Genomic DNA, 18,582 nt, shown 5'->3' on the forward strand with positions numbered 1-18,582 from the left:
AGTAACAACATGAGATATCAGATTAAAATTTAACTATAATACTCTGTCTGAGTCCATTTGGTCGTTCAATAAATTAGTTAAAATGTATATAGTCATGCCTCTTTATAACAACATGCCTATATAACAACAATTCACTATAAAAGTCAAGCTTTTTTCGGAACCAATTTTCATGTTATGTTATAATATATATTCTCTATAACAACACTTCACTATAACATACAAAAATAATTGGAACAAACGAAGTTGTTAATAGAGAAGTTTGACTGTATAAACTGATTTTGATATTATTGCATCTAACAAAAAGATGGTCATTCATTCACTGAAAAGAAGTCGAGGAAGATGTTATTGCATCTAAAAAAAGAGGGTCACTCACTCATTTGCATCTGCTGAATGTGTTATACTCTCACATAAATAAACTCGTATGTGAAATTACTACTAATGGTACTAAACAATATGTACTAGTCATTACAGTAACCAAGTAGAAATTGTGTCTAAAGAATAAGTTCCCTTAAACTAGAAATAAAAACAATATAACCAGTTTTGGAACATCCTGCAGCAGACAGTTTTAGTATATCTTGGCAAAAATTCAGTACATTGTTCAAGAGATCAAAGTAATGGAAGTTAATCAGTTAATAAACTTACATAGTATAGTTAAGCACCAACAATAAGTATGATACTCATAAAACTTTCAACAGCTGCACTTCAAAAATTAGAGGCTCCTTCACATGAGACATAAGGCTACGCCTTGGTCCAAACTGCAACACGACAAATATGCGTTTGATGAACCAATAACATCAACTATAAAGCAGAAAAGGAACATATAATCATAGATTAAGATAGTTGGAGAGTGTAGGATAAGGGTACCAAAGGATGTTAAATGAATAAATTTCTGAGAACACATACGTCTTCAGGTACTGGTTTTAAGTTTTCATTGATGTATCCTAGCGAAGGCGGGATCAACGCTCTTCTTTTTCCTGCAGTACAGGCCTTACAGCTCAAACAAATAGAACTGTATATTCTGAAAAATGGCAAATAAGTTTTCCTGGAGATCCTGTCATTTACTAAAGTTTGAATATATTTTGCAAACAAAAAGTGAATACTTTTTTAAAGGAGCAGGCACAACCTCCAGGCTTCATTCCAATCAAGACTTCCTTCAGACCTTCAATTATCTGCAGATTCACAGAGACTTGTAAGAAAAACAAGAATGCAGTTAATTATCAACTACCCCCTGTCACACCTCCTTTTTCCCGAGGGATAGGGGAGTTTTTCCAATTAAATTGACATTATTTATTTAATCAGAGTCGCCACTTGGAATAATTATTATGGTGTCCCAAGTCACCGGTTTATTTTCAAATCCCAAATCGAGGAAAAATGACTCTATTTATGGTCCGCGAACACAGAAGACCGTGTAAGAAATTCTATTAACCCGGGAGAAGGTGTGAGGCACTCCCGAGTTCCGTGGTTTTAGCACAGTCGCTCAACAATTAATACCTGACTTAATTATTACATGTTTTAGAACCTTTTATGCATTGCCGCTTTTAATGATTTTTAAACAATTATGGAGTTGAAAGTTGTTATTTTTGTACACATCGCAAATCACGCCATGTGAAACGTACCCGTGATTCACAACATGTTTATATTATTATTTGAAGTTGGGGTCAAGTCGCGTGAAACGTGCACTTGAGTTGGGATTTACGTATCATGACTATGCCACGTGAACCGTACCCATAGTCACGATGATTTATTTAAACGTGCCTAAAGCAAACTACGAATGGTTATAGGTTGATGATTTCCTAAGATTTGAGGCCACGAATTATGGATAAGATTAGGAAGAAGTAGGGATTGGATTACTAAATCGGTCATAAGATTGGGCGTGTTACATCTTAGTAAGTTGTTAATGCTTTACCTTTACAGTTATCTAAAAGTGCCAATTGAAAACAGTGCCTTGAGCTAAATCTTTTGCTAATATCATAGCCAATTACCTTGATTCCAAACTTTAAAGCAACATACTAAAGCTGACGGTCCAACCAAAGTATAAGTCATGCCTTAACTGATTCACAGAAGAGAAATTACGAGATTAGCTAAATCATATTCAACCTAATCACACAACTACGAGAAAGTAAAGTGGATATCAATTCAGAATTAAGCCTAAGAAATCAATGATTTTCCTAACTCTTGTGATCATGTCCTATTACAATAATAACCACGATCTACAACTACAAGGATTACCAATTTATATTCCAGCTGCCTTACATCTCACTCCAACATGAACCCTTTTTTTTTAAAAATCAAAACACTGATTTTTCATGTAACACTACAGATCTGGTGATTAAATAGCTAAATCAACAAACTATCAGTTTCAACATTAGATAAACAATCAGAATCAAGCATGACTTCATATTAGGCCAAATCTGAAAAAATACAAGTATAGGGAAGACATACCTAATGGTGTAAGGATTAAATCTAGAAGAAAAGGGGGGCCAAATAAAGGCAAAAAATCCAGCGGGTAAGAGTTCAGCAACCAGATTCAAAAGCAAGCACCAGAATCGAGCAAGTGATTTGAGGTAACATCACTTCTCTTAAACCTAGAATATGTAGAATAATCAACAACAGTGAATTAACTTTAAAAATCTCCTTTGGATCCCAGCTTTCTCTATTTTTGAAACCTTTTTTGTTGTTTTCAGCTCTCAAAATCTTCCAGAACTTTGATTTTTTTTTGTTGCTAAGTGCTTTTTGTGTGTGTTCATGAATGAGTGTCTTAGGGAATGGAATGAGTGTGTCTGTGGGGCGAATTCTGATGAACCTCTATAGCCGTCTCTCTATCTCTATTGCGTGTGTGCTGGTGAGCGCAGATGAATGAGAGTCAATGAATATTCTGTCTCCCTCCGCGTGAATGTGATCTCTTCCTGGAGGAGCTCTAGATCGGCCATCACCTGGCGAGCGAAGGACATCACGGAAGCAAAAAACATAGATCTGGTCATATCCTCATATTCATGGTATTTCATTGCAACGTAATCGGCTATTTCTTTGATTCTCATTCTAATGACACCATTTTCTTAGAGCAAGCGTCCAATTTGCTGTGCACGGGCTTCCAACACTTGCGTGGCTATGTTGTTTTGGTCTTGCAACTTCTGCACGCTATCTTCTAATTGGTAAATCAGTGCATAACAATGTTCTCTTTTGTGTTTTGAAGTCCTTTGTCTGCTGAACCATTTCATTTTCGAGGTTGGCCAGCTTTTCCCTTAAAATCGTGACTTCTCTATCATATCTTTGCTTTAACTGGTGGGCTGACCTTGCCTGTTCTTCTGCACTTTTTGCCAAGTCTTCCTCGGCCTTTGTCAGATCAACCGCATAATCATGCACTTTTCGCCTTAGGTTGCTTATGATCCTTTCATCTATTTCACTTCTTACCGGCGTTTCGGCGGCTATTTTCATTTTTCGGATCTGAGTTCGGAGGGCTTCGTTTTCCCGGGCTAACCTCTTCTTTTCTCTTTCATCCTCAGCAGCTTGCAACCCACTATCAAACTTGATGGTTCTTACTTGATCCTCTAGTTTGCTTATGGTGGTTCGATACATCTTTTTTTTTGGCCAACCAAGCCCACTGTTCTTGTGCTTCGTCCGTGAATTGTTGGACATAGGGCCCTTTGGCAGGCTGTTGTGGCTCTTGATCAACCCGGGCTCTCTTGCCATACCATGCAGTGTAATTAGACTCTACCACCAGAGGATAGATCCCGCATCTGAGTTGGTGTCTCCAAAAACCTACATTGGTTCCAAACCTGGCGAACCCTTTCTTCCGGGAATGCAGCCCTTGGGCATAACTCAATAACATGTGCACTCAGATCTTCATCGTGAGGGACTGTTTGATACCTACCCAATTGGCGTAGGACCCGATGCAGAGCATATGACCGAATACTCCGAAGACCCATCAATAAGAGAAAGCACACTTCGGCAGACATGTAGATAACCTCGCTAACCGGAAGCCAACTGAAAGTCCACTCAATTTGCTTTGCGGTCAAAGAACCCAGATATGTGAACCATGCTTCAGTACCCTCCGACAAATCATAGCCATTTACCCTGTTTCCGTACTCTTCAATGCAATTGAGTCCGGTAAATCCGTAGTTCATGTACCTCGGGCGACGACAAAGATGTTCCACCAGTCACATTTGCAAAAATAAGTTACAACCCTCAAAGAACCTTGCACCAGCTCGACAGGCGCTTAAAGCTCGATAGATTTTTGCGAGAATCATTGGTATAAGAATACCATTGGCCTTCTTGACCATAAAATCAACCATTCCTGCCAGTCCCAATTCTATGTGTCTGTCACTCCTCAGGCATATCGGAATGCCTAAGAATGCGACTACGAAAGCTAAACTCTTGTGCGCTTCCCACTTGTTTTTCTTTCCCTGGTGACTCAAACCAGTGTCTGGAGCCTCAAATCCGTGGGAATCCCCATACCAGCTATACAAGAAGTGGAATGTACAAACACCTTCGGCCAAATTCTCATTTATAACCTGCCAGTTAATACTCAGAAGGTCAAAAAACTTATGAGGGGTCACAGTTCTGGGTGCTACTGGATATTGGTGCCTGAGATTCCCGTCAAACCAGTGTATCCTGCCATCTCTTATAGCGTAGGGGTCAATTCAAAGTCGGAGAAGTGGAAAACATTATTTGTTGGGTCCTAAAATGGTATCAGGGCCTCAATTAGATCAACCCTGGGCTTAATCTTCAAAAGACCGGTGAGCCCACCTAAAGCTTTAGTCACGGAACGGTTGCTCACCTCCCCCAGGTCATTCCACCATATGTGGAGTCTTAGCGGAATCTCATCTACGACCCGAAAAGGTACGTTCTCAACGGTGCTCGTTCTGCACACAAATTGAGGACAAAGATCAAAACCGACACATTTTCCAAAAACACAAAGTGGCTAATTTTGAAAATTCAAATCAGTAACAAAACAGGGGTTGTTTTTGCAAATACGACCCTTCAACACTTGAGGAAAGTTTTTTGGGTTGTTTCTGCCAACTGAGGTTGGTTATAGGAGAAAGGACTGACTTGGGTTTATATTGCGGCTATTCTTGTGAAGACAGCCTTGCGGCGCCTCAGAAGAATGTTTTAAGGTTGTTTTGACAAGAACGGCTCCGGGTGATGATCATGTTTCAAAAGGTTCTTATTTTGGTGAGTTTCGCAAAAAATGAGGTCGTACCTGATAGGGGTTGCCTACGTATCTCACATCTGGTGAGAATCAGACCCGCGTAGTTCGGTAAGAAAAGCATGATCTCTTTTGAAAATATTTGGCGTATTTTGAAATGACTCCTACGCTGGAGGAGATAGCAGGGTACGCTGGTTTTGACGGGAATCTCAGGCACAGATCTTCTGAGTATAAATGAGAATTTGGCCGAAGGGTTTTGTACATTCCACTTCTTATATAGTTGTTGTGGGGATCCCCACAGATTTGAGACACCAGGCACTGGTTTGAGTCACCAGGGAAAGAAAAACAAGTGGGAAGCGCGCAGGAATTTAGCTTTCGTAGTCGCATTCTTAGGCACTCTGATATGCCCGAAGAGTAACGGACACATAGAATTGGGACTGGCAGGAATGACTGAATTGGGACTCTTATACCGATGATTCTCGCGGAAATCTATCGAGCTTTAAGCGCCTGTCGAGCTGGTGCAAGGTTCTTTGAGGGTTGTAACTTGTTTTTGCAAATGTGGCTGGTGGAACATCTCTGTCGTCGCCTAGGTACATGAACTACGGATTTACCGGACTCAATTGCATTGAAGAGTACGGAAACAAGGTAAATGGCTATGAGTTGTCGGAGGGTACTGAAGCATGGTTCACATATCTGGGTTCTTTGACCGCAAAGCAAATTGAGTGGACTTTCAGTTGGCTTCCGATTAGCGAGATTATTTACATGTCCGCCGAAGTGTGCTTTCTCTTATTGATGGGTTTTCGGAGTATTCAACCATATGCTCCGCATCGGGTCCTACGCCAATTGGGAAGGTATCAAACAGTCCCTCACGATGAAGATCTGAGTGCACATGTTATTGAGCTATACCCAAGGGCTGCATTCCCGGAAGAAAGGGCTCGCCAGGTTTGGAACCAATGTAGGGTTTTGGAGCCACCAACTCAGGTGCGGGATCTATCCTCTGGTGAGGTAGAGTCTAATTACACTGCATGGTATGGCAAGAGAGCCCGGGTTGATCAAGAGCCAGAACAGCCTGCCAAAGGGCCCCATGTCCAACAATTCACGGACGAAGCACAAGAACAGTGGGCTTGGTTGGCCAAAGAAAAAGAAGTATCGAACCACCATAAGCAAACTAGAGGATCAAGTAAGAACCATCAAGTTTGATAGTGGGTTGCAAGCTGTAACGACCCGACTTGTCGTTTTAAGAATTTACGCCCCGTTATGTGATTTAAGTCTCGAGCAGCTTCTCAATATGTATTATGACCCGCGAGGTGTGATCGAGTTTGATTTACTAAATATTCGGAATTAAATTAAAAGAACAATCCTGAATTTGAAGCTTAAATGGAAAGAGTTGACCGAAGAGTTGACTTTTGAGCAAACGACTCCGGAATGGAATTTCGAGGATGGCAATAGTTCCGTATGGTGATTTGGGACTTAGGAGCGTGTCCGGAAAATTATTTGGAGGTCCGTAGTGGAATTAAGCTTGAAATGCCGAAAGTTGATTTTTTGGGAAGTTTGACCGGAGAGTTGACTTTTGAGCAAACGATCCCGGAATAGAATTTCGAGGATGGCAATAGCTTCGTATGATGATTTCGGACTTAGGCGTATGTTCGGATTTGGATTTGGAAGTCTGTAGGACAATTCGACACATTTTGGCCAAAGTTGAAAAATATAAGATTATGGAAAAGTCCGACCGAAGGGTGAATTTTTGATAACGAGGTTGGATTTTGATTCCGGAAATGGGAATAGCTCCATTAAGTCAATTATGACTTGTGTGCAAAATTTGAAGTCATTATGGATTGATTTGATACGTTTCGGCGCAAAATATAGAAGTTGGGAGATTTGAAAACTTATAATTCGATTCGTTGCGCGATTCGGAATTTCGGAGTTGTTTGACGTGGTTTGAAGCCTCGACTAAGTTCTTATTGTATTTTGGGACATGTTGGTATATTTGGTTAAAGTACCGAGGGCCTTTGGTGAATTTCGGAAGGTTAACGGAGTTGATTTTTGGATGAGATAGCTGCTGGAAATTGCTGTTGTTTCTGGGCAGCAGCTGTTTGTTTCGCTTCTGCGGATGTTAGATCGCAGAAGCGACCTTGCAGAAGCGAGATGAAGCTCGCAGAAGCGAAATCTGGGCAGGCTGGACGTTGGTCGCAGAAGCGAGGGTCTGGGCGCACCTGCGACAGCGCAGGAGCGGAAACAAGCACGCAGAAGCGGAAGAAGGCAGCTGGGCATGTCTTCGCAGAAGCGATCGTTTTGTCGCAGAAGCGACATCGCAGATGCGCATTTTCTTCCGCAGATGCGAGCTCCTGTTGGGCAGTGGACATTGGGACTTCGCAGATGCGCATTTTGGCTCGCAAAAGCGAGTCCGCAGATGCGCAAATCTACAGAAGCGGAACTGGGCAGAAACATAAAGGACCAAAAATGGTCATTTCGCCATTTTCGATTGGATTTTTGGAGCTCGGTTTTGGGGCAATTTTGGAGGAGTTCTTCACGACTTCAACCTGGGTAAGTATCGTATATCCAAAAGTAATTATATTTCATAAATTCATGGTTATATTCATCATTTAATTCGGATTTAAATGGAAGAAATCAAGATTTTTATAAAATCTTCAAAAAACGAAAATTTAAGATTTGGAGGTCGAGTTGTTATTGAAATTCGATAAAATTGGTATGGTTGAACTCGTATCGGAATGGGTATTCGGATTTCATGAAAATTATGTTAGGTTCCAAGGGGCAGGCCCCACATTGACTTTTTGGAATAAATTTTTAAGTCGACGTATTATTATTCGGAATTGTTTCCGACGAATTTTAATGGAGTTATACAATTAATTTGGATAGATTTGAGCTGTCCGGAGGTCAATTCAAGCAAGAAGGCTTTTTGGAATATCGGCCTAACTTCAAAAAGGTAAGTGTCTTGCTTAACCTCGAGTGGGGGAATTACCCCTTAGGCATTGAGTCTTATGTGCCAATTGTGAAATGTGAAAAGCCGTGTACGCGAGGTGACGAGTACGTACTCGGGATTATATGCAAAATTCATTGAATTAAAGTCTTAGGTATTATTGTGTTGTAAATTAGGAAATTGTGAAAAATTATTAAATTATCTGTTTGCCATGCCTAAATCCTTATTGTTGAATTTGTTTTTATATGATAATTTGATGTGATTGTTACTTGAAATATTTATGAAATTTCGTGAGTATTGTTGGTTTAATATTTCTTGGAAACTTATTTCCAATATGAATTTTCCTCTGCAAATAATTAATTAAATGAGCTTAAGAAGAGGTGTTAATATAATTATTGAAAATTTGAATTTAATGAAGACTTTGATTTATGTTGAGTAATTTCTATCTCTGTTAATTGTTTTTGGGTGTTATATATATTGTGTGGAGCCTTGGGCTATTTGTTGTGAAATTAATTGATTTTGTTATATCTTTGGAATTTGGTTGTGGCCATTGGGCCAATTGTGATATGAATTGATTTTATTATGTTGCTGTGATAATTTCCCGTGTAAATTGTTGTGTTGTGCGAGTTGTTATTTTGGGGAGATGAGGGTGGCATTTCACCGTTGATATTATGTGGGTATAAGGGTGGCATTTCACTGTTGTGTTTGTTGGAATATTGTCTGGGCGAAGCGATAAGGGTGGCTATAGGAGCGATAAGGGTGGCAATAAGAGCGATAAAAGTGGCTATTGGTATTGTTTGGGCGGAGAGATAATGGTGGCTATATGAGTGATAAGGGTGGCTATTGTCAGGGATGATATTTGATGATGCGGGGTTGTGGTGTTGATGATTTTCATGTGATGTGATTTTCTTGTGTTTATTTTTATACCTTGTGCAATTTGTCTTGTTGTTGGTAAATTGATAACAATCTGATTTATGTTGAAATTGAGAGCTTGTGGCTATTGCCAGGCGGATTATAAAATGAAATATGGGCACGAGGTATCGTGTGTAAATAATGAGGATATTTGGCACGTGAATTGTCTGTGTAGTTGTGATATGAAATGTGGGTACGAGGTGCTGTGATGAAATGATAATGATATTTGGCACGTGAATTGTCCGTGCAGTTGTGATATAAAATGAGGGCACGAGGTGCCGGGGAAATATGATGATTTAATTATGGGCACGAGGTGCCGTGGAAATATGAAAATGGCCTGAGATCCGTGTTTACGAAAAATATGAAAATGGGCTGAGACCCATATTTTTATGATTATGAAATGAGGTGTCACATGGTGACTTTTTAATTGAAAGAATTATATTCAAAATATTTATTTGGAAGGATTTTTATTCAAAAAGAATTATATGAAAGAATTGTATTTGAAGGATATTTATTTGAGAAAATTATATTTGAAAAGATTTATTGAAAGAATTATATTTGAAAATAATTATTTGAGAAAACTACATTTGAAAGAGAGTTATTTGGAAGAATTATATGTGAAGGATATTTATTTGAAAAACTTGAATTAATTAGGCGTACATGTATTTATTAATTGTTGAGGGATATTTATGGTATTCTTGTTGTCTTGCTGCGCATACCACTAGTTGTTTTATCCTGCCCTTATTGCTATCTGTTTCCTAGTATTTTGTATATTATATTGCACAGGTTATTAGACTAGTGAGTGTCTTGACTGTACCTCGTCTCTACTCCATTGAGGTTAGTCTTGATACTTACTGGGTACCGACCGTGGTGTACTCATACTACACTTCTGCATATTTTTTTGCAGAGTCAGGTATTGGAGATATCGGACTCGAGCAGAGTTAAAGCGGGATCGTAAGGATTCAAGGTAGAGCTGCTTGGCCGTCGCAGTCCCTTGGAGTCTTTTCATTTCATTGTACTGTTAATTTGTGATCGAACAGTATTGTATATTCGGTCCTCGTGATCATTCCATGTATTCAGTTAGAGTTCGTGACTCAGTACTACCAGTCTTGGGAAGTTGTATATTGTAATTATTTCCGCTGTTAGTTTTAAAAAAATAAAAAAAATGGCTTCAAAATGTAATTGAAATTGGCTTACCTAGTCTTAGAGACTAGGTGCCATCACGACGCCTGTGGTAGGATTTTGGGTCGTGACACAAGTTGCTGAGGATGAAGGAGAAAAGAAGAGGTTAGCCCGGGAAAACGAAGCCCTCCGAACTCAGATCCGAAAAATAAAAATAGCCGCCGAAACGCCGGTAAGAAGTGAAATAGATGAAAGGATCATAAGCAACCTAAGGCGAAAAGTGCATGATTATGCGGTTGATCTGACAAAGGTCGAGGAAGACTTGGCAAAAGCTCGAGCAAAGTTGGCAAACCGTGCAGAAGAACAGGCAAGGTTAGCCCACCAGTTAAAGCAAAGATATGATAGAGAAGTCACGATTAAAGGGAAAAGTTGTCCAACCTCGAAAATGAAATGGTTCAACAGACAAAGGACTTCAAAACACAAAGAGAACATTGTTATGCACTGATTTACCAATTAGAAGAGAGCGTGCAGAAGTTGCAAGACCAAAACAACATAGCCACGCAAGTGTTAGAAGCCCGTGCACAGCAAATTGGACGCTTGCTCCAAGAAAATAGTGTCATTAGAATGAGAATCAAAGAATTAGCCGATTACGCTGCAATGAAATGCCATGAATGTGAGGATATGACCAGATCTATGTTTTTTGCTTTCGTGATGTCCTTCGCTCGCCAGGTGATGGCCGATCTAGAGCTCCTCCAGGAAGAGATCACACTCACGCGGAGGGAGACAGAATATTCATTGACTCTCATTCCTCTGCGCTCACCAGCACACACGCAATAGAGATAGAGAGACGGCTATAGAGGTTCATCAGAATTCGCCCCACAAACACACTCATTTCATTCCCTAAGACACTCATTTCATTCCCTAAGACACTCATTCACGAACACACACAAAGCACTTAGCAACAAAAAAAATCAAAGTTCTGGAAGATTTTTAGAGCTAAAAACAACAAAAAAGGTTTCAAAAATAGAGAAAGCTGGGATCCAAAGGAGATTTTTAAAGCTAATTCACTGTTGTTGATTATTCTGCATATTCTGGGTTTAAGAGAAGTGATGTAACTTCAAATCACTTGCTCGATTCTGGTGCTTGCTTTTGAATCTGGTTGTTGAACTCCTACCCGCTGGTTTCTTTGCCTTTATTTGGCCCCCCTTTGCTTCTAGATTTAATCCGTACACCATTAGGTATGTCTTCCCTATACTTGTATTTTTTCAGATTTTGCCTAATATGAAGTCATGCTTGATTCTGATTGTTTATCTAATGTTGAAATTGATAGTTTGTTGTTTTAGCTATTTAATCACCAGATCTGTAGTGTTACATGAAAAATCAGTGTTTTGATTTTTTTTTAAAAAGGGTTCATGTTGGAGTGAGATGTAAGTGAAGCTGGAATGTAAATTGGTAATCCTTGTAGCTGTAGATCGTGGTTATTATTGTAATAGGACATGATCACAAGAGTAAGGAAAATCATTGATTTCGTAGGCTTAATTCTGAATTGATATCCACTTTACTTTCTCGTAGTTGTGTGATTAGGTTGAATATGATTTAGTTAATCTCGTAATTTCTCTTTTGTGAATCAGTTAAGGCATGACTTATACTTTGGTTGGACCGTCAGCTTTAGTATGTTGCTTTAAAGTTTGGAATCAAGGTAATTGGCCATGATATTAGCAAAAGATTTAGTTCAAGGCACTGTTTTCAATTGGCACTTTTAGATAACCGTAAAGGTAAAGCATTAATAACTTACTAAGATGTAACACGCTCAATCTTATGACCGATTTAGTAATCCAATCCCTACTTCTTCCTAATCTTATCCATAATTCGTGGCCTCAAAGTAATCTCAAATCTTAGGAAATCATCAACCTATAAACATTCGTAGTTTGCTTTAGGCACGTTTAAATAAATCATCGTGACTATGGGTACGGTTCCCGTGGCATAGTCATGATACGTAAATCCCAACTCAAGTGCGCGTTTCACGCGACTTGACCCCAACTTCAAATAATAATAATATAAACATGTTGTGAATCACGGGTAGGTTTCACGTGGCGTGATTTGCGATGTGTACAAAAAAAACAAGTGCGCGATACCGCGACTTGTTTAAATCAACTCCATAATTGTTTAAAAATCATTAAAAGCAGTATAAAAGCGGCAATGCATAAAAGGTTCTAAAACATATAATAATTAAGTCAGGTATTAATTGTTGAGCGACTATGCTAAAACCACGGAACTCGGGAGTGCCTCACACCTTCTCCCGAATTAACAGAATTTCTTACACGGTCTTCTGTGTTCGCGGACCATAAATAGAGTTATTTTTCCTCGATTTGGGATTTGAAAATAAACCGGTGACTTGGGACACCATAATAATTATTCCAAGTGGCGATTCTGATTAAATAAATAATCTCATTTCGAATAACATCACTTTAATTGGAAAAACTCCCCTACTTCCCTATCCCTCGAGAAAAAGGAGGTGTGACAGCTCTGACAACGCTGCTAGGGATGTGAGTGGGGGACATGAGTGGGGAAAGTGGGAGGGTGAGTGGGGGAAGTGGGAAGTGAGTGGGGGTGTGGGAAGTTAGGTATTGGGAAGATGAGTGGGGAAAAATTCAAGCATGGTCAAAAATTAGGTGCTCACACCCCAACCCTCCCCAAACTAGACGCACAGAAAGAAAAGTTAGAAACGTTTGAGCACAATACATCTTTATTGTTACGAGGTGACGGCAGTATAAATTCTTTATCTGAAAGATTGAAATAATTTTGTCGCTCAGCAAGACAGCAGCTTGTCCTGGCAGCACAATACGTTACCTAAACAAAGGTTATTCTTCTCGTTACTAGTTTAGCTTATTACTAAGTTTCTCTGCGTTTCTTCTCTCCACTTTTTTTCTTGTGTATGTCCTTCGGCAATATGTACCAAGACTTTTCTAGCATGTCTTTAAGGAAGTGTAAGAAGATAGGAACAAAGATATTTTTGAACTCATTAAGAAACCTTGTTTACAAGTTACCTCGACCTATTTGATTAACGAAGTGGCACTATTGGACCACACATTTTGAAGGCACAAACGAGTTCATAAAAAAATAGATGCAATATAACTTCTTGACAGCTTCCAGCCATGCCACATAATGGAAATCAGAAGGTTGCTATCTGACCTTTAAGATGTTCTATTTTAAGCCCAAAGCTATAACAAAAACGGTAACCTGTGTATCATCCAAAGGAAGTATGACAGGGGCGCTTTCTCCGCTGAATTGGTCCACAGTACTACATTGAAGCAAAATGAAGAAGTTCAATGTCAATTCCACAGAATAAGAAAGTATGACATGGATTTACTGACGAACAAATATCTGGAGGAGCAGTACATAAACTGAAAACAGTACCTGTGGACAAAATATCCATTTGATCGTCGGCAGACATAATTAATTTCGACGCTATCTCCTTCATGAGCCTCTGGTCCTTCCCCTTCAACAACATCTTTAGAAGATGCAACAACTCATGTTAATACTCGGAAATAAAATAAGAATGACACCGAGGGCTTGATATGCCCCCTTCCCAGCATAATATGAATGACTTCTTCATTAAATGGAACTTAAAACTGTACGGAATGAGATCATTAAACAGTCATTTTTAAATGTAAGTCGCTTTTCCTCTTAACCTTATATATGGCTGTATGCACGCTCCAAGCGTTAAAACATATTTAACTGCAGCACGTCAAACATGGAAGCATGTTCAACTCAATTAGAACAGCTCGAGCTCCAAATGATTGAAAGAGTCCGGAAGAAAACTCAAGTGGACTTCCTGTAACATCAAACTTGACTTGTTTCTTCAATAAAGAAACACACGCTAGACTATTTTCTTCAACTTTCTCGCTGGGTCAAATTATACAATTTCTTATCCTGTATATATGCTGTATGCTTGATCCAAACGTTAAACATATGAAACTACAGCACGTCAAACATGGAAGCAAGTGATCATCTTCCATTCAACTATAGCAGCTCAAGCACTAAAATGCTTGAAAGAACCGTGAGAAAACTCAACTGGAATCGTGAAAAATCAACCTTGACTTGTTTAATGAAACACACACTAGGCTATTTACTTCAGTTATTAACCAAGCCAAAAAACTCGTCTCGACTCATATAATGTTCACCAATATCTTGAACATGCATATACATTTTTATTCACCACACATAACTCCTTTAAGTCACTTTTGTTTTCAATTATTAATAATTATAGAGGGGACACTTGATAATGAAATCACACAGCACACTAAACCTTTGTTTCAATTTTACCACATGCAAGCCCCTAAATTAAGATTTCAGGTTTTGATGATATTGTCCCTAACAAGCCAAGCTAAGCTGGAGCTTGAGCTATACTATTCATTAAATAAGTCAAATAGCAATGAGAACAGCTACAGCCAGGGTTGTTATTAGCTCGAAGTATAGCTAATAAAAAATCTTAATTAGAAAACTGCTTGAAAATATTTGTTTTATAACCTTAAAAAGGGATGTACCTTGTATCCTCACTCCACTAGCAAGCTTTAGAGTCCTGAATGCTTCAAATCCAAATTAACAACACCATTAAAATAATGACAGCACTTATTCTAGGCCATATAGACAATTTAATTGTGGAGATTAAAGAAATGGAAACAACATTTACTGGATAACATCAGGTTCTTTCATCTCCTGAACTGGCGCAGATAAGACAGGACGAGTACTTATGAAAATAGGACTCAATCCAACAAGTTGCAGAACTGACCTTCTTAGCAACTTTTTGACATTTAGAGATGGCACCCTTTCATCTGAGCTTTTAGGTGCAGCAATCTTACAATGCTCAATGTCTTTAAAACTCTTAACATAAACAAGTTACAAATTACAAGTAGGATTAAGCAAATGAAACATCTAATTTTCTTCTTCTTTTCTTCTTTCTTTGTCTTCTTCTGTTTTTTTCTCTAACTACAAAAATTCCATTCATCCATAAATTGGACCATCTTGCATCAAGTTTGTAAAATCTAGGCTCTAACTATTCCGTGGTGGAGCCGTATGTATTGAATCTCCTTTATCCGAAAATTATATTGTGCTAGTGGTGCCAAAATGGTTAAAAGAAAACAGTTATCCACCCATATTATCCGGATAACCAATGGATAATTAATGGGTTTAACTATTACATTTATAAAGCCTCAAATTTGGGGTTCCTCAAGTTTGGGAGACTAGTTATTCTCCCAAAAATGATCATATTCAAGAAGTCATGGATAATATGGATACCGTTTTTTATCTGTATTAAATATGAGTCGGGTTGGATAATTTATCTGTTTTGCATTACCCGTTTTAGACCCGCGATATCCGACCGACCCGCCCGTTTGCCACCCGTACAATGTGCAACAGGATATTATAATTTTTTGTCTATATATAAATTTTGAATCCCCTTGAATTTTTTTTTACAAAAAGCTTCTGGTGGAGTTGCAAAAGTGGTTCAGAAATATTAGGGATATTGGTCCTTGTGATATATGGTTAAGCATATTCAATTAACTATAATGTGCACTTTTGATCCCTGTGCTTGTGAATTTTCATAGATTTAATAAATTATTAACTGTTAAACTATTTAATAACTAAAACAATAGTGTCTTCTGTCATATGACCGCCACAAACCAAAAGCGAATTCGTGCATATAGTACTTTTAACCACTACTCCTTCCCGATAATAAATGCGAATTTAATATAAATACATCATGAAACTAACGATTTCTGGTTAACAAACAACTAGATAAACTAAAAAGTATTTTGAAGCCGGGATTTCAATTTCTACGTGTTTTTAGAACAACGATTTTAAATGCTAATAAGTTGGTTCTAAATTTAATATTTATACATACAACAATAATAACCCAGTAAAAATAACACAAGTGGGGGTCTGGGTAGGGTACAGCATAGTCACACGTTACCCCTGACCCGGAGGGGTAGAGAGTCAAAAATTTTCATGAATATTTATACATATTTAATGAAAAATTTAATACAAACACAGTGTTTGAGCAAAAACTAATGGGTTCAGCCCAACCCGTATTCGGGCTTCTAGCTCCACCCTTGTTCCGAAGGATACTAATTAAAGCAATCGAAGATGGAGATAAATAAGAATGCTCGTTACCATGGGCTTTGGGACGCCAAGAAACGTCTGAATTGGAGACTGGCTTGAAATTGAGGAGCTTCCATTGTCGATTGAAGGTTACCAATTGAGCAGCTAAGTGGTGGGGAACTTTTTTTTCGCACTAACAGATAAGAAAGAAACAAAAGGTGGTAGCATATAATGGCGTTTGGACCATTTAATTTAAAGACCAAAAAACCCTATTATTTTAATATTTTTATACTATGATGATTATTAGTAAATGGAGTAATATTTATGTGTGAAAGTTTAAATTAATTCAATGTTAGAAATCCTACAAATAGAAGGGCGAAGTGCACCAATAACCATTTTTAAGCCCGTTATTTAAAATATATTCATAACTTATAATGTATTTAAAGATTAGTCAATTCACTCAAACTTCAGGACTAAGTATTCTTAATTTGGAAATTGAGGACTTAGTGTCGTGAATTATTGAGCTATTAATTTAACATTTAGGACTAAGCATTTTTGAACTACTAATTTAAAATTCAGGGCATAAGATTCGAACTTCTGGACACAATTTTCGAACTTTAAGACACGATGTCCTGAAGTTTGAGCTTTAAAATTTAAACTCTAAGACGTTGTGTCCTGAAGTTTAAGTGAATTGGTTAATCTTTAAATACATTGTAAAATGTAGATATATTTTAAACAGCATGCTTAAAAGTGACTATATGGTGTCATTCCACAATAGAATCATTAAGTTGATTATGGATCCATATCTAATATCTAACTTGAAGACTCTTTAATTTCAAATTGCCATTTTGCTCCTAATGATATTAACTTATTGATTTGACATGGCTTGTGTAACGACCCGACTAGTCGTTTTGAGTTCTAGCGCGTCGTTCGGCAGTTTGAGGCCTTGAGTAGCTTAACTTCAGGTATTATGACTTGTATGTGTGGTCGGAATTGAATTTCGGTAAGTTCGGAGTTGATTCAGATGGAAAATTCTAAATTCGGAAGCTTTAAGTTGGAAGAGTTGACTCACGTTTAACTTTTGAGTAAATGACGTCGGAATCGGGATTTGAAGGTTCCAATAGGTTCGTATGATGATTTCGGACTTGGTCGTATGTTCGGGTTGAGTATCGGGTCGCCCGGGAGCATTTCGACGCTTATTATGGAAAGTTGTCATTTTGAAGGTTTTAGAATTTTCTAAGTATGGTTTGAGGTAGATTTTGGTGTTATCGATGTCCATTTGGGGTTCCGAGTCTTGGAATAGGTTCGTATCGTGATTTATGACTTGTGCGTAAAGTTTGGTGTCATTCCGTAATGTTTAAGCATGAATCAGATGCGTTCGTCGAAGTTTGAAAGTTTAAAGAAAGATTTCGATCGTCAATTCATAGTTTTGATGTTGTTTGGTGTGATTTGATGCCCCGAGCAGGTTTGTGTCATATATTGAGACTTGTTGGTGTGATTGGACGGGGTCTCAGGGGCCTCGGGTGTGTTTTGGAGGGTCTACGGGTCATTTCGCCATGTTGAGTTGTTCTTTTCTGACGTCTGGTACGCCCTACTTCGCGTTCGCAAGGAAAGGGTCGCGTTCGCAAAGAGAAAAATGGGAGAGAGGGGTCTATGAATCACGTTCGCGGAGGCACATTCGCGTTCGCGAAGAAGAAATCTCTGTTGTAGAGGGCTGACGTTGGAAGCTTATATCTTGCAATCTATAAGGAATTGGGAGATGATCCAAAAATAAAATTTTAGCCCTTGGTGTCTAGTTTTCAGAAAGTCAAACCATTTGTCATTTGGATTTTTGTACAAAAAAGTTATGACCATTATACTAGAGGCTATCTGGAGGAGTTGGACAACTTGCTCTTCGTGATCGCGATTGGTTTTCCGTGATCGCGAAGGGAAATTTTGAGCTGAGAAAAGTTATGCTTCGCGATCGCTTCCGCGATTGCGAATGGTTAATACTGTTACACCCCATATTGTTTTACGTGAGAGTATATCATAAGTCAATTGATGTAAACTCATAAATGAGATCGTCTTTGAAAGTATATAAAGTAAGTTAATCATGTTACCTTGGAGGTTACAAATCTTTAAGATCATGGATAACAACTACCAAGATGGTTGAAAGGCTTAGGAGCTAAGCAAATTAAAGAAAATATGTTTCGTCGAATATCGACAAGTTGGAAGTGTTAGAGTATGTACTTTTGGGGTTATATTAGGGTTCTTAATGTGATAAGGAAGTTATGTTATGAGTTATTTTAGTCGTATGATAGTCGTGTGTTACATTTTGAAGTTAAACAAGCTTTGGAACAAAAGTTGGCAAAGGTCATCACAAGTT

At 38.4% G+C, this 18,582-nt stretch overlaps 1 protein-coding gene across 2 annotated transcripts; it reads right to left on the reverse strand.

Annotated features, from left to right (window-relative positions):
- Positions 1–408: 408 nt before the first annotated feature.
- LOC104115721 (peptidyl-prolyl cis-trans isomerase FKBP16-1, chloroplastic) lies at positions 409–16,444 on the reverse strand. 2 transcript variants are annotated; one of them, XM_070182032.1, is made up of 8 exons: positions 16,290–16,444; positions 14,812–15,000; positions 14,666–14,700; positions 13,536–13,629; positions 13,359–13,419; positions 1,124–1,169; positions 904–974; positions 409–755 (listed from the first exon to the last, which is right to left on the reverse strand). In XM_070182032.1, exons 1-8 carry the CDS (start codon positions 16,352–16,354, stop codon positions 678–680), a joined length of 639 nt encoding a protein of 212 aa, XP_070038133.1. In that variant the 5' UTR covers positions 16,355–16,444; the 3' UTR covers positions 409–677. The 2 variants fall into 2 exon arrangements, with proteins under 2 accessions (XP_070038133.1, XP_070038134.1); XM_070182033.1 differs by lacking the exon at positions 16,290–16,444 and having other exon boundaries at positions 14,666–14,707; positions 14,812–14,952.
- Positions 16,445–18,582: the final 2,138 nt, after the last annotated feature.

This window comes from Nicotiana tomentosiformis, chromosome 8 (assembly GCF_000390325.3).
Source record: "Nicotiana tomentosiformis chromosome 8, ASM39032v3, whole genome shotgun sequence".
In the NCBI taxonomy this organism is placed as follows: Eukaryota; Viridiplantae; Streptophyta; class Magnoliopsida; order Solanales; family Solanaceae; genus Nicotiana; species Nicotiana tomentosiformis.